Source organism: Macaca nemestrina, chromosome 19 (genome assembly GCF_043159975.1).
Source record: "Macaca nemestrina isolate mMacNem1 chromosome 19, mMacNem.hap1, whole genome shotgun sequence".
In the NCBI taxonomy this organism is placed as follows: domain Eukaryota; kingdom Metazoa; phylum Chordata; class Mammalia; order Primates; family Cercopithecidae; genus Macaca; species Macaca nemestrina.
This window is the reverse complement of record NC_092143.1, coordinates 55330377-55346427: the sequence shown is the minus strand read 5'-3', so window position 1 is coordinate 55346427 and position 16051 is coordinate 55330377. Positions and strand designations below refer to the sequence as shown.

Here is a 16051-nt window from a genome sequence, read left to right as displayed (position 1 = left end):
TGACTATGTGGTGTGTCTTGTCTGCCTCTGGACGTGATGTGCATCTTTGGAGCCTTCTGAAGTTGTGACTTCTGTGAGAAGGCTGCCTCTGCCAGATACATCAGGAAGTTCAAGTCACTTTTGGTTGACTTTCTGGATCCATCCCCCTCTGGATGCCTCTGTGTCCTCTAGATAACCTCCAGGCTAAACACGATAGTTGCCTTTTGTGCCGTGTACATTTCTCATTGTTTTCTCACCGTCTCCTCTCAGTCTTTTCTCATCGTTTGGTCGCAATCCTCCCATGGACTGCTCTTCTGCCTTTGTACTAAGTGGTGGGTTTTTCTGAAGTTCCTCCCCAGCTCCCCTCTCTTTTCATGCCACATCCTGTCACAGGGCTCTCGCATTCCACCTGTGATTTTTACCTACCTCCCATATGCTTTAAATGCTTGAGGTCTGTACCGCCAGCCTTGGCCTCCCTGAGCTCAGGGTGTGTGTATTGCGCTTCCCCAGCCATCTGCATTGAATGCCCCTCCAACTCTTCAGACCCACCGGGTGCCAGGCTGAGGGCTATTCAGATGGGAGGTGATGTCTGTCTCTCATCCAGAAACCCCCACCCCAAACCTGCTTGTATTTTCTAGGCCCCACCTGGGTAAGGCCATCTCTCTTGGCCCAATCATTGAAGCTGGAACATACATATAATTTTTTATTCCTCCTTCAACACTTACCTTACATCCAATCAATCCCCAAGTGTCTTTTGTGTTGTTTTCTCTCAAATCAGCCCTCTTTCTTTTCTCTTCATTGCCAGTGCCTTAGGCCTGGCCTCAACCATCTCTGATCTGGGCCATTTCAATCACTTCTGATGGGTCTCACTTCTTCCAGGTTCTTCTCAGCAACCCAATTAAAAACAAAGATCTGTGTACCTTTTCTTAAAATTATCAGGTGGCTCTCCATTATCTACCACATAAATTCAGATCTTACGTGACATTCAAGACCATTTGTTACTCACACCAACCACCACAGCCACCCCCCAACAAATGTTACGCTCCATCCACACCAAACCACAATCAGTATCTGAAAATGCCATGCTCTGTGCTTGGAGTGCACTCTTTCATTGGGTGCCCCGTGGACTGTTCATCAAGCTGAGGCACTTTCTCTTCTCTAAAGCCTTCCTTGGTTCCTCTCTTGTGTTTCCCTTGCATCTTGTGCACAGTTGGGATGCAGGGCTTACCTCACTGTCCATGCGATAATTTGTTCCTCCCAAGCATCTGTGTGCGCCTAGGGCAGGGCACGTGCCTGTGCCCACCTTTGTTATTCCCAGTGCTTGGAGCAGAACAGGCATTCAGTACATGGGTTATGAGTTGGCCAATAGTCAAGCATGACAAAAGAAAGCAGACACACGAGTCTGCAGAGACAGCTGTTTCCTGTACCCAGGAAGAAATTTATTACATGAGCCATGGGTGGAGGACACATCTTTGACTATGCAGGCCACTCCATAAGGACTGAATAAGTGATGTTGGTGTAATTAATAGAGAGGAAAGTTTTACAGAGAGTTGACATATCTGGGCCATTTCTTTCTGAGGATCTAACTTTAATAGAATAGTCACACTATATGTTTTCAATATGAGAATAATTGAACCTGAAATTGTCTTCTTTTTTATCCTATATGATACTACAGTAGCGTTATATACATATTAAGCAAGTGAACTCTATCAGAAGCATAATCTGAGGGGCAAGAGAGTGGGAAGTGGAAATTCTAATTTAAATAGTGCTTTAAATCCTGTCTAATATTCATATCAAGTGTATGTCCCAGAGGGAGCATGACCACAAGGAACATGGATCTTTTCTTCTTTTCTTTGAACGATTCCTGATTCCAACATGCCCCTCGTAGTATGAACAATTTGGTGCTTTAGAGTTTACAGATTTGTATTTGGGGGTAATATGGCCCATGAATTCAATCCCAGCACTTAAGGAGTTCCACTGACACTAAATTAAAACCGTGATTGTCAAAACTATGGAGAAGTTATGGGATCTATAAGGTGGCACTGTCCAAAGGGACTTTTTAAGGTAATTTTGACTCTATGTGGTCAAAATTGTTCAGGTCAAACAGGTTCAGGCCTAAGCCATCTCTGAAGATGAAAACTATCCATCTTCAGAGGGGCTTAGGTCTGAAGCTCTTTGGAAAACCAAACTCTGAAACTTGAGGACAAAACATGGCTTAACTTTTAAGGCATAAAAATTAGGCTATTGAATCAGTATTTTGCAAGTGGTGAGTTGTTTCTTTTGTGAGGCTTGAGTAGAGGTTCTTTTGTGAAGCTGAGTTTGTGCCTATCCTCGTGCAACTATTCCTGTAGAGCAGTGATTCTCAACCAGGGGTGATTTTGCTCTTCTGGGGGACGTTTGGCAGTGTCTGGAGACATTTTCAGTTGCTACAATAGCAGAGGAGAAGTGGAGGGCTTGTGCTGAAGCCTCTAGTGAGTAGAAACCAGGGATTCTGCTAAACATCCTACAGCTCATGAGGCAGTCTCCCAGAAGAAGGAGTTATTCAACCTAGAACACCCAGGTAGCCAGGCTGAGAAACCTTGCTCTAGAGGGAATCTAAGTGAACAGCCTAGCAAGAACTGGTCTAACACCAAAGGCAAAGTCTAAAGGATTTTCAAAGTTGTAAGCTTTTTTCTCTTGGGACCTTTTTCAGATTTCTGTGATTAGAACACACGTCTGTAGTCAATCGTGTTAGCTATTAGCTCTGAGCTGGGGAGGTCCCTGGAATCTACACAGTTTGGAGCAACTATTATAGAACTGGCTGGCCCAGCCCTTGGTTTCATAAGACCTGCCAGAAAGCCAAGTCCTGGCAAAGTCATCAAGACACTACCACAGACTGAAATCAACTGAAGCCACCCAGAGATGTATCAAGTTCAAAACTCTACAATCAATTTATCTCTTCAAAGAAAAATTGCATGACCAGAAATTCTAATTGGACACTCTAAACTCAGCTGTGAGGGACATGGATGAAAGCAGAATTGAAACATTCCTGCCGTGTGTGTGTGTGTGTGTGTGTGTGTGTGTGTGTGTGTGCGCGCGCGCATGCGCGTGTTCAGGAATGATTAGATCTTTCTTCTTGATTGCTTAATTCACACCACACAGTATAACCCTGTGATTAACAGCCCAAGTTTTGTAGTCCAGCTTATCCAGGTTCAAATCCAAGCTCTGTTAGCATGAGCTCTGCTTAGCAGTGAGGTCCTGTTGGTCAGAGGATTGCTGAAGATATTCAGTGAAGGGACTGTTTACAGAGGTATAGGGAGGTCATGAGACCATCAAAATGTGGTGATGCTTCACCCAGAGACTAGCAGTCGTGGGACACTGTTCCCACCTTCAGGCTTGAAGGAACTTGGTGAATGACTAGAACTTGGTAAGGGCTGTGGCCAGAGGAGAGAGAGCAAGGGACAGAAACAGTGGCCTGACAACCTCTGCCAGACTAGGGCCCTACGTGAAGGAAGCAGGGGTGTTAATATCCCAGCTTCCTTCTTCCTACCTTTGCTAGAACCTCCAGGGGCTGAGCCAGGGAGAGGGAGAGCAAATACAGGTGGTGTTCTCTGCGGGGGTCAGCATCCTCAGGCGCAGAGCAGAACAGAGCATGGATCAAACAGTCAGAGAGTAGCCAGCCTGCTGTGTAGCTCTGGGCAAGTTGCTTAACCTGTCTGAACATGTTTCCTTATTTCTCACATGGGGACATCAATCTTCACTTCATATTGTAGGTATGGGAACTAAAGATGATGTAATATGATTCCTAGCACAGCACCTGGGTATAGAAGGTGCTCAATATGTAGTGAGTTTGATTTTTACTGCACTAGGCAAGCAAGACCTGATGTCCAGTGAGGTTTTGGGGACCAGATGAGGAGTTGCTGTTGGGATTTGGGAGGGAGAAAGAAAACGAGATTGTGTGAGTGAGCGATGGTCTGCCCTGGCTGACTTTGCACAGGGACCAGCTGGCTGAAGTTCTCAGGCCGACTCGTTCCTCATTTCTCTCCCCGTTTTGTGATCTGCCTTGCATCTTGTGCACAGTTGGGATCCTCTCTAAGAGGAAAGCATGGTCACATTCTCCATCTGATGGGGCAGCCTTTACATTCTCATACCTAAGACAAACACTTAACTTCTCCCCTATGCTGTGGGGTTCTCATGTTGATGGATTCCCATCCTGGTTTCCTAGCCTCTCTCACTCCAGTAATGTCTGTTTCTTTGGGGTGAAGAATTCCTTTTAGTGGCTGTGTTCTGGTTGTGGGTTCTTCCCTATAAGCTGATGACAGCCTAGTTCCCTGTTATGTCACTTTGAGGATACCCTGGACCCCTTCTTTTCTATTATTTCTTCCTCCTTGCAAAAAGTATCCATTACCTCATCCTTTTATGCAGTTTAGTGTTGATTTTTTTTATTTGGCCCTTGTATTCCCCCTACCCCAACCTTCAAATCTAGCTGCAAGCCCTCAGAGCCAGGTCAGCACAGGCTCTGGCCAAACACATTTTTCTGGTCTTTGCTAAGTGCATCCTGGCGATGCTGAGATCCCATCGGTCTGCACTCTTGGGCTGTGATCCAGGAAGACAGATCCCGGTTTTGGATGCCTGTAATGTTACCAGGCATTCCTTGCTATGTCTTCCTTTTATTTTCAAACGCACGTCCACTGCTAGGAGAAGGATTGCCTGGGCACCTGACCCAAGTCCTTCCTGCAGTTCCCCTCCCGCCTTGCACAGCCCAGGAGATGCAGTCAGATCTTTGTGTCCCTCCTCCATCCAAGGTGGTTATGGAAAAGCGTGGCAAGCCCTGGCATCTCCTGACCTGCCGGGTTTGGGGTATCACTGTCACTCCTGAGCCTCCCTTGAAGATGCTGCTGCAGAGTTCTTAGAGGCATTACATGCTGGGGAAGGGACACTCTGCTCCTTCCCACCTGACCACCCTGGCACGGGCCTTCACTGTTCTCTCCTGGTCTCGGGTTTCTGAGGGCAATACCAGAGCCCTCCCTATAGAAAGGTCATGAGGGCTTTGGAAGGCGGTTCCTGTGAAGTGCTCAGTAACCATTCCTCAAAGGGAGCCAGCAGCCCTGCGGAACTCCCTGCCCTGCTCCTGTGTGAACAGAGTTCCTCCCCCAGCTGATGTCTGGGATGGAAAAACCTCCTGCTGTTCAATCTCAATCCCTTTCCCATGTGTTCTTCCAGTGGTGCTGTGTTTTTATTTTCTTTCTCTCTTGAGCTCCACTGATTGCCATTCCCCTCTTCCTCCTCTATCTCTCTCTCTAAGGGTTTGCTTCGTGGACTCTTGATTCCACACTGACTAGGGGCCTCACCCCACAGCTCGCAGGCACACCCAAGCTGTTTCCAGCAGGAAGCCTCGCTTGCCTGTGATGCAGGTGGAGACAGGGCTCACCTCAGACTAAATGAAACGCAGAACAACTATCACTACCCTTAGGGTAAAGTCCTAGATCCCTCCATCAATACCCAGGGCTGGTTGCCCTGGCCCCTGACAACCACCCAAACCTCCTCTCACTCCTCCTGCCAGGCCACACAGCTTTCGTTCCCTCTGGCACGCAGTGGGCTCCGGGTCCCTGCATGTGCACTTCCCTCTGCCCAGGACACTCTCAGCATTTCCCCTCTTTTAATTCATTTTTATCCCTTGAGACTCTACTTAAACGTTATTTTGCCACAGAGACTTATGTCCCAGGCCTTGCCAAAGACCCTTGCCATGCATTCCCAGGGCACCGTGCATTTTATCTTACACATCCATCACTCTTACAAACGTATTTTTGTTATTGTGTCTGCTGACAGTTGAGAGGTGGGGGTTTCCCTGTGCCCACTGGTGGCAGAGCTCGCTCACTTTTGCCACATGGATGTTGCGGCAGGTTGTTCAGGATCTCTCTAATCTGCTTATCTCTAGCCTCTGTGACAGAGCTGGGTCAGTCTCATGGGTCGCTGTGTCTGTCTCTCACCACTAACACCACACTGTTGGGCCAGAGAAAGGCTCATGAAATTTTGGGACTGGTAACAGTGAGAAGTTGTAAACATTCCTAGGAGGGAAACAAACACCTTTCCTCCCTAGTTGTTGCCAAAGGTCGTAGCTCCCTTTAGGACTTTTCCTACAGGATTATATGGCTTCTCCTGTTTCCTGGGGACTTGGTGGGTATAAATGAGACTTTTTCCTGCATCCACCCAGAGGGCAGCAGACCTGGCTTAGAGACACTAACTCAGAAGGAACTGGGTGGGTGTGTGTGTGCACACGCACGGAAGGAAGTATGAGTGAGGGAAATCCTGCTGAAAGATCATGGGAAAGGGGAGGAGAAATGTTCCGGAGTTCAGTGTGGAGTCTCAGGGCTGTCCTGGGTGCTTTCTGAATATCAACAAGAATGCTGTGAGCAGACGCTGGCCCCAGGACCACGCTGGGGCCCTCCAGCAGGAGAGGAAGGCAGGGTCTTGGCCCTCAGGCAACTTTCCTGTGTTTGATTAAGACAACTGGAGAAGGGCTCTGCCATGGACCCTGGCAGTTTTGCTTGACTTGAATGTGTGTGACAGTTATTTAATTTGTTCATCATTAGGACGGCCTCAGATTTGCGATCGGACCTTGTAGACACTGAGTCATGTATTCTGGGCAGGAGATGACTTTGCCAATTACTACCTCCCCAGCAGTCATGAAAAAAGAAACCACCCTAGTGGTTGAAATCACAGATTGAAATATGTGATTCCAAGAAGTTAGGCCCTAGTGTATTGGAATGAAATTGTGCTGCTCCCCCACAAGAATGTGGCTTTTCCAGATCTTGCGTGTCTGTTAGCTCACCTGCTCAGGGCCAGAGCCGCTGCTTGGGTAGGGTCCTGCATGTTCAGTGGAATGGAACACGGCAGTGCACACACACAGGCTGAAGTCAAACAGCTGTCAATCACAGAGCCTCCCTACTTTGCCCAGACCCCTGGGGGTGGTGAGTAGACACAGGCTTATGGCAGCCAACTGACCCCACATCCCTGTCTGTGATGAAGCCACCAGGAGGGGCCCTTGCTGGTTTTCACCATATGCTTACCAATTAAAACTTCAGTCCATGCCACATGCTGGGCTGTTGGAAACACATTTTTATTTTGATGTGGCTATTTTGAAGTCCATGTGTGCAAAAACATGTGCTTTCTGTCAACCAAATGATGACGCTGCCGCCGCTGAGGCCATGCTCTTGCCATGCTTGTAAAACTAATGGGGTTTTGTATCTCCCCTAAATACTCTATTATCAGATGAAAAAGAAATTACCATAAAAATTCCTTCAGTACCAAAGGGAATGTTTCTAAAAGGGCTGTTCACTCCATCCCATGACCCAGCACAGTTTTTACTTTTAAGGAAGCGTGTATGACACTCTCATTCTCAGGCACGCAGCCTCACAGCTGTGTGCCCACTGGTTTCCTTCTGTGACTGCCACCCATGCCTCTCTGTCTGGACACTGTGCCCTCAGATCTCCAGTTCCTAAAGCCTTCCCCTCTTGGGATGCCCAGGAGGGACAGCCCCTCAGCTGCGGTCTTTGCCGCCCCTCCCCGTGTTCTCCAGCCTTCCCAGGAAGCAGGTTCCTGCCCCAGGCCAGAGTTCCCAGTAGAAGATGCACAACTACAACCTGTAATCAGAGGAGAGGAATTTGCTCCTCCACCCCCAAATTCCTACCTGGCACTCAGGGACATTCCCACAGAGGAGTGGGATTTGGAAGTTGCCCAGGAACATAAGGAAAGGTGGTATTTCATCCTCTCCACTGCATCTTCCCTGCCCAGCTAACTCCCTGACTCATCCTCAGAGGATGGCAACCTGAGAGCAGATGAAGGATTGGGGGTGATGGCCCTGTGGGTCCTGAAGAATGAGTTGCTGGGAAGCTGGGGTTAGCTGGACCCCATGCCTCGTAAGGTCTGAATGTCCCTCCCCCTTAGTAATGCCCGTGCCCAGCCTGCTGAGGGGCTGGTTCTGTGTGCCCCATGGCCAGCCGTGCCCATTACCTGGTGCGGCAGGATGCCTCCACAGAGAGCTGCCCTGATCTGCGTGTTCTCATGGAGTCTGGGCAGGTCCCTCTCATCCCCTGCCATGTGCAGAACCTGCCAGAATTTCTGTGGTGCTTTGAGCAGTGTGTACCTAGGGTTCAAGCACACATCCTTAGAGTGCGTTGCCAGGGTTCCAGAGGAGCAGCTTTGCTCAGCCTGAGGCCAGTTCCTTTAAGAGTGAGCCGCCCTCCTCCAGCCTTCATGTGTGGTAGTTGGCTCAGAATTTTGTGTATTCTCAATCATTTTGCTACATATCCACAGCTCATAGCTGAGAGCTTTGCTCAGCAAAAAAAAAAAAAAAAAAAAAAAATGCATAAGCCAGATCGTGCCATTTCCCTGTTCCCTAGAGTGTCATGTAAGTGAGAACATGATCATCTTACCTCAGTGACAGCATCAGATCTCCAGCCTTGATAGGTTTGCAAATAGACTGTGACCATGAGTGATTCCTCCAAACTGCTTTCAAAATCAAACTAACTTCACATTATGAGCAAACATAACCCAAGAGAAGGGCGATGAACCTCACTGGTTCAGCCAACTGATTTCAGAACACGTTAGCTGATTTTCGTCAGCTTGATCCACCATGGATTTTGTTTCTCTTTCCCTAAACAGGCAATAGGGTTATATATTAGTTTCGTATTGCTGTGTAACAAGTTTCCACAGACATAGTGATTGGAAACAACACTCGTTTATTATCTCACAGTTTCCATCTGTCAGAAGTTTAGCACAGCTCAACTGAGCTCTTGACCTTGGCTGTCCACTGCCATAAGGCTGAAATTAAGGCTGCGGCTGGCTGAGCTCTTACTAGGATACTCTGGGAACAGTCCACCTCCAGCCTCGCTGAGGGTGATAGCAACATCCAGGTCCTTGTGCCCGCAGAACTGAGGTCCCTGTTCTGGTAGGCTGCTGACCAGAGGTGGTTCTCAGCTTCTAGAAGCCACCTGCATTCCCTGCCAGTCAAGCAGTGGTGATGTGGCAGATCCTTCTGCTTCGAATCTCTGACTTCCTTTTCTGCTGCCATTTGGAAAACTGTCTGCCTTTAAAAGGCTTTCCTGATTGGATCCAACTCATCTAGTTACTCTCCATATCGTAAGGTCACTGACAGGGACTTTCCTGTCATCTGCACAATCCCTTCACAGCATTGCCTCCGTGAGTGTTTGAATAGCCAGGGGATAGGTCTCTTAGGGGCTGTCTTTGGACATCTGCCCACAACAGAGAAATCAACCTCACATCCATTCTCACCTCACATCACCCTTCCAAGAAACCTGTTGTCAATATAATCTTCATTGTTGTCTCCACCAGCAAGTGCCGGGGATCCTGAGCCCGAATCAGAGGCAGAACCGGAACCAGAGGCAGGGGCAGGGCAGGTTGCTGATGAAGCTGGCCAGGACATAGCCTCTGCCCACGAGGGTGCAGAGACCGAAGTGGAGCAGGCACTAGAGCAAGAGCCGGAAGAAAGAGCCTCCCTCAGTGAAAAAGAGAGACAGAACGAGGGGGTGAACGAGAGGGACAACTGCTCTGCCTCCAGCGTCTCGTCCTCCAGCAGCACATTGGAGAGGGAGGAGAAGGAGGACAAGCTCTCCGGGGACAGGACAACCGGTAAATGAAGCCCCTTGTTTCAGTCGGCATGTGCCAGGGAGGCCTGGGGTGCAGGGGCTGGTTCGCTAAGAGCCTGTCCACAGGCTGGTCTCTGAGGTGACCTGGGTCAACCTACTCATGCGGCTGTGTCACCCAGTGTCTGGGGACGAGGAGTGTGGCCATGCTGGCAGCCAGCCAGCAGCTTTCTGCCCTGTAGAAAGATGGCCCCCAAACCCTCTGCCACACCATCACATTCATTACCTCCACACCTGAGGAAAAGGGCCCCGATAAGGAGGGCCTTTCCTGAGGAATAAGCCCCAGAAGAGAAACCTCTCACATCCCCCTGACTGTTCCATTGTGAATAATAGTAAGGTTGATAATAGTAAGGCCTTTTCCATTTTTAATAGAAGTTTAGAAACTCTCACATTGTCATCTATTCCTTTAAAAATGTGTTTACTGAAGAGTGTTAATCGTTTTGACTGGACATTTCAGACTGGAAAAGATTTGTTTAAATGGATTGAATGAGTGTTTCCAAAAAATTGTGGTATGCAGTGTACTGAGGTCAATTTGATGTACTGGAATATAGATAATTTGTTTTCTTTTTTTTTTTTTTTTTTTTTTTTTTTTTTTTGAGACGGAGTCTCGCTGTGTCGCCCAGGCTGGAGTGCAGTGGCCGGATCTCAGCTCACTGCAAGCTCTGCCTCCCGGGTTTTTACGCCATTCTCCTGCCTCAGCCTCCCGAGTAGCCGGGACTACAGGCGCCTGCCACCTCGCCCGGCTAGTTTTTTTTTTTGTATTTTTTAGTAGAGACGGGGTTTCACCGTGTTAGCCAGGATGGTCTCGAACTCCTGACCTCGTGATCCGCCCGTCTCGGCCTCCCAAAGTGCTGGGATTACAGGCTTGAGCCACCGCGCCCGGCCGATAATTTGTTTTCTACATTATACTCATAACCATTCTTTTCTTTGTATAAAGAACAAGCGTTTCCTTATGGAAGTATATCTTTTTGGTGTTACACTTAATACTCATTCAGTTCTCCTGTGAATGGTAACTTTAGAATTAGGGACCAAATGGAATATTAGATTATAGGTTTGGTTTAGCCTGAAAGAACCTCACCAAGGACTTGAGGAGGGTGCCAGAGAGGGTTATAGGAATTATAAATAATTCATATGATCTGTGACACCACAGGGTTACTTTTCCTACCCACAACTTACGTGCCATCACGGTGGTAGAATGCCTCCTTTTCAACAAACACTCCTAACCAGTGGAGTCAGGTCTAATGGACCAGCCTTCGTTAAGCTGCATATGAGTGGTACCCACTCAAGTCAATGTCTTAGGCCCAAAGGACAATATGACGCCTCTACCAAGGCCTGCCAGCCAGTACTATGACCCATGAATGGCTTATTAATTCCCAGATTAAAAATATATTGTCTCAGAAGCATGGATGAATGAATGAATGAAACCAGAATGTCTTCCAACAGACCTGTCAATCAATGGCATAGTCTAAAATAGTTACTATTTGGACTTTTCCCAGTTAGAATATACTACTAGATTTTATACTTTATATTGCTGGTCACTATGATGCAGTAAAAAAGAGAAGATAAAAGACTTTATTAGTTTACATATTAGGAATTATTGCATCGAAAATCCAGTGTCTTCATTTGGTTGAATATGTATGTGTCAAAAGGTATTATATATACTGATATTTACTTAGTTTCTTTCAAAGTCAGATTGCAGTTAGTCCCCCAAACTCTACTTCTTAATCATATTTCTGTAATTATTGTGGCAATACTGGATGTAGGTTGAGTCTCACTGGTCAGATTGGTCTTAAATCATGTTTTATTTATTAGGAATAGCTTTAAGAATTATTCATCATAACTGGGTTTAGCAGACCTAAAATATATGAAGAAATTGGATTAGTAAAAATATACCAGGCGACAGATGGGTCTTTCTGGGGTCAGATTGTCCAGTATTCTTCCAAATAAGGACAATTTTCCAAAAATGGAAAGTGCTCCCAGTGAAGAACCATTGACTTTCTACCAAAAGTGGGCAGTGTCCAAGTGTTTAGAAGCAGGAATTAGGGCTTTGCAATGATTTTTCTGCTTTGCTCCAGTGCTGTTAAGAGATTTGGTCATGTTTATTTACTGTAGCTTATTGGATCCTAAAAAATCTCACTGTTCACAGGCATCATCAGCCACTGTGGAGTCAGGGCAGCTATGTCATTATAGCTCTTGCTTTTCAGAGTGCTGTCAAATCACAGAGCAACCTTAGAGATAATTAAAATGATTCCCAAACGTATTTCTAATGACTACGTCAAAAATGAATTTGTAGGACTTAAAAAAGTCTCATTCCAGTTATGTGGTTCAATTTTTCTTTGTTTCATGTGTTCTACTCTAGGGCATGCATGTGAGAAGCTTTATCATAGCATGAATTATGCTTTTTTATAATTACTTGTATAATTATCCTTTGTCTCCACTTGAATGTCAGCTTTGTGAGGATGGGGATGTCTGTCTATTCATTGTGAGTCCTCACTTCCTAGCAGGGTCTCACAAAACAATCGATGAATAAATGAAGAGGAGTCTGGCTAAGATGGGGAAGCTTCATGGCTCCTGGGTTCTCCCCTCTTACAACCAACATAGCAACACTCTGAGAAAACCAGAACAATCCATCAGAGGAGGACTGTGAAATGTGGAAAGAAGAATGCAGACAGCCTACGAAGCTCTGGACTTAAATTACATGACAGTGAAGTTCCAAGTAAAGCTTATTTCCCTAGCCAAAGACTGGGAAAAGGATTGCCTAACAGAACAGAATACAGGCTTTTTACTTATTAATACTTGTACCCTAGACAGGCACTAATGAAAAACCTGACCCAGAGTCAATGGAGACTGATAGGGAGCTGAACCTCCGGCTTCATTTGGAGGCGATAAGGCAATGTGAGTCAGTGATTTAATTTCCCTGGGAAGGTGCCAGTGGGGCCAAGGGAGGGGGCACTGACCTTCTACCCTCCTCATCTGCAATGAGCCTGTGTGAGTCAGCACTCTTGCTGGGGTGGTGACAGCAGGATCCAGCAGGGAGCTGAACATCTCCCTCCACCAGCATCTGTATGCTGTACCTAAAAAGGCTGACTACCTACTAATAGATTAGATAGGATCCAAAGTCTAATAATGCACAAAATGTCCAAGACATAATGGAAAAATCATTCATCATTTCAAGAGCTAAGGCAATCACATCTTGAATGGGAAAATGCAATAAACAAATGCCAACACTGAGATGAGCCAGACATTGGAATTATGCGACGGAGATTTTGAAGCAGCCATCATGATACTGCTTCAGTGAGCAGTTACAAACACTTAGGGAATACATAAAAAATAAAATATCTCAGCAAAGAAATAAAAGATATTAAAAAGAACCAAAGGGCAATTGTAGGACCTGAAAAACACAGTAACCAAAATAAAATACTTACTGGATAGTCTTAATAGTGGATTAGAGACAACAAAAGAAATGATTAGTCAACTCAAAAACAAATCAATGGAAATTATGAACTCTGAATGGCAGAAAAAAACAGACTGAAAAACATGAACAGAGCCTCAGGGACCTGTGAGACAATAAGACTCGATCTAACGCCAATTCATTGGAAGCTGTAGAGGAGAAAGAGTGTAATGCTGAAAAATTATTTGAAGAAATAATGGCCCAAAACTTCTCAAATTTGTCAGGAAGCTGAGCAAACCCCAAACAAGACAAATTTAAAGACATTTACACCAAGACAAATGATAGTCAAACTTACGAAAACTGAAGACCAAAAACAAGCAAAGAAAGTTTTCTAAGAGGCTAGAAAGAAACGTTTTACCCATAGGGGAACACCAGTCCAAATGACAGCACATTGCTCATCTGAAACCATGGAGGCTAGCAGGAAGGGGCACAATATTTTGCTAGTGCTAAAAGAAAAGAACTGTCAACTATAAATTCTATATCCTGCATATGTATCCTTTAAGAATGAAGGGGAAATAAGATTCTCAGATAAAGAAAAACTAAAAGAGTGGGTCCCTAACAGACCTACCCTCAAAGAATTACTACCAGAGGTTCTCCAAACAGAAAGAAAATGGTGACAGAAGTCTTGGAACTTCAGGAAGGAAAGGAATGGGTGAAAACACGGAAAAATAAATACTTTCTACTTATGAGTTCTTAAATAATACTTGATGGTTGAAGCAAAAATTATAACATCATTTGATGTAGTGCTCTGTGTAGGTAGAGGAATACTTAGGACAGCTATACTTTCAGAGTGGGGAAGCTAAAGATATCTAAATGGAAGTAAGTTTTCCACACTTCAAAGTGGTTAAACAGCAATACTAGTTTACTGTGGTTAGTGTGTATAATGTAATACCTAGAGCAACCACTACAGAAACCAGATGAAACAATGTACTTGAAAACACTATAAATAAATCAAAATGAAATTCTAAAGAATATTCAAAGGGGATGAAGAAAGGTTGACTAATGGGTACAAGTATACAATCCAATAGAGAAAATAAGACCTAGTGTTCTATAGGATCAGTAGGAAAATTATGGTTTACAATAATGTGTTGTGTATATTTCAAAATAGCTACAAGAGAATACTTTAAATGTTGTAAAAAAAAAAAAAAAGACTATTTAAGGTGATGGATATCCCAATTACATTGATTTGATCTTTACAAATTATATGAACTTATTAAATTATCACGTGTACCCTGAAAATATGTATATCTGTTATGTATCAATTGAAAAATTTGTTAAAGTAAAAGTATTCAAGTAACCCATAGGAGACCAAGAAAGGAGAAACAGGAACTAAAACAAATGGAACAAATATGACAAATAAAATGGCAGACTTAAGCTCTAACATATCAATAATTCCTTTAAATTAAAAGATAGATGGCAGAGTGGATAAAAAAAAAAGACCCAATTTTATGTTATGTATAGAAAACTCTTTTCAAACATAATGACACAGGTAGATTGTAAGTTAAAAGTTGGGGAAAAAATTTGTAGGACTAGGTATAAAAGGAAGAAAAAAGAAAAAAATTTGAGAAAAGATATATTATGCAAACATTAAATCAGAGAAAAGCAGGAATGACTACATCAGATAAAGTAGACCTCAGAGCAAAGGAAATTACTAAGGACAAAGAGGGACACTACGAATGATAAAAGGAGTCATGAATGAAGAGAATAAGCGAGGAAACTGGCATTTAAAATATATTACCTGTTTGCCTGGGTGCAGTGGCTTACACATGTAATCCTAGCACTCTGGGAGGCCGAGGTGGGTGGATCACTTGAAGTCAGGAGTTTGAGATCAGTCTTGCCAACATGGTGAAACTCCCATCTCTACTAAAAATGCAAAAATTAGCTGGATGTGGTGGTGCACACCTGTAGTCACAACTACTTGGGAGGCTGAGACATGAGAATTGCTTGAACTCTGGAGGTGGAGGCTGCAGTGAGCCAAGATCACACCACTGCACTCCAGTCTGGGCAAGAGTGAGACTCCATCTCAAAGAAAAAAAAATTCTTTTCCTTGTTGCCAAAATAAGAAAATGCTCACATTTCCCAATAAATGGAGAAAGAGCGAGGCCGTCTCTTGAGAAGGGCTTAGCTGCTTTATCTGCTGCAGCCTCCTGGCATCAAAGTGGTCTCTCTGTTCACAGGAGTGTCTGACCACTTGTTGGAACTCCAGCTAACCAGATTTTTCGCTCTTCTCCTCAAATGGCATCTCATCTCCTTTTGATGGTGATTATTTTCTAAGTATATTTTGTTTGTAAAACCTAAAAGAGGGTTCAAGAGCTCCTTGTTCTGGTGTTGAGATGGCCTAAGGTCCCCTGGTCAGGTTAAGCCATTGTTGCACTGAGGTCAGAGAATAAAGCTACACTGGAAATCCTGGGGGACCTTGTGCTCCCCTGGTCAATGCCTCCTCAAGCCAGGGCCCACCCTCAGTGTGTTTGAGTGGGGATGCTCCTTTGGCTGAATGAAGCTCCCAGTGCTGACCTCCCAGGCCTGGGTCCCCTGCCACATCTCAACACCAGAATCCACTGAGGCCCTGGAAAGCTGATGGAACTCACCTCCTGAAGCACTCACCACCTGGCCCTGCCAGCCCTGATACGGTTTGGCTGTGTCCTCACCCAAAACTCATCTTGAATTATAGTTCCCATATTCCCCATGTGTCATGGGAGGGATGTGGTGAAGATAATTGAATCATGGGGGCAGTTTCCCCCATTCTGTTCTTATGGTAGTGAATTCTCACAAGATCTGATGGTTTTATTAGGGGCTTCCCCCTTCTTTGGGCACTCACTTTTCTCTCTCCTGCCACCATGTGAAGAAGGGCATGTTTTCTTCCCCTTCTGCCATGATTGTAAGTTTCCTAAGGCCTCCCCAGCCATGATGAACTGTGAGTCAATTAAACCTCTTTTCTTTATAAATTACCCGGTCTTGGGCAGCCCTTTATAGCAGC

At 45.2% G+C, this 16051-nt stretch overlaps 1 protein-coding gene across 8 annotated transcripts in view; it reads left to right on the top strand.

The window, feature by feature from the left end:
- LOC105499060 (formin homology 2 domain containing 3) overlaps positions 1-16051 on the top strand; it is a 497377-nt gene that overhangs the window by 408693 nt on the left and 72633 nt on the right. For all 8 annotated transcript variants that reach the window (XM_011771498.3, XM_011771497.3, XM_071085772.1 and 5 more), the window contains one exon: positions 9313-9609. In XM_011771498.3, coding sequence (XP_011769800.2) covers positions 9313-9609 — 297 coding nt within the window. The remainder of the gene's footprint in view (positions 1-9312; positions 9610-16051) is intronic.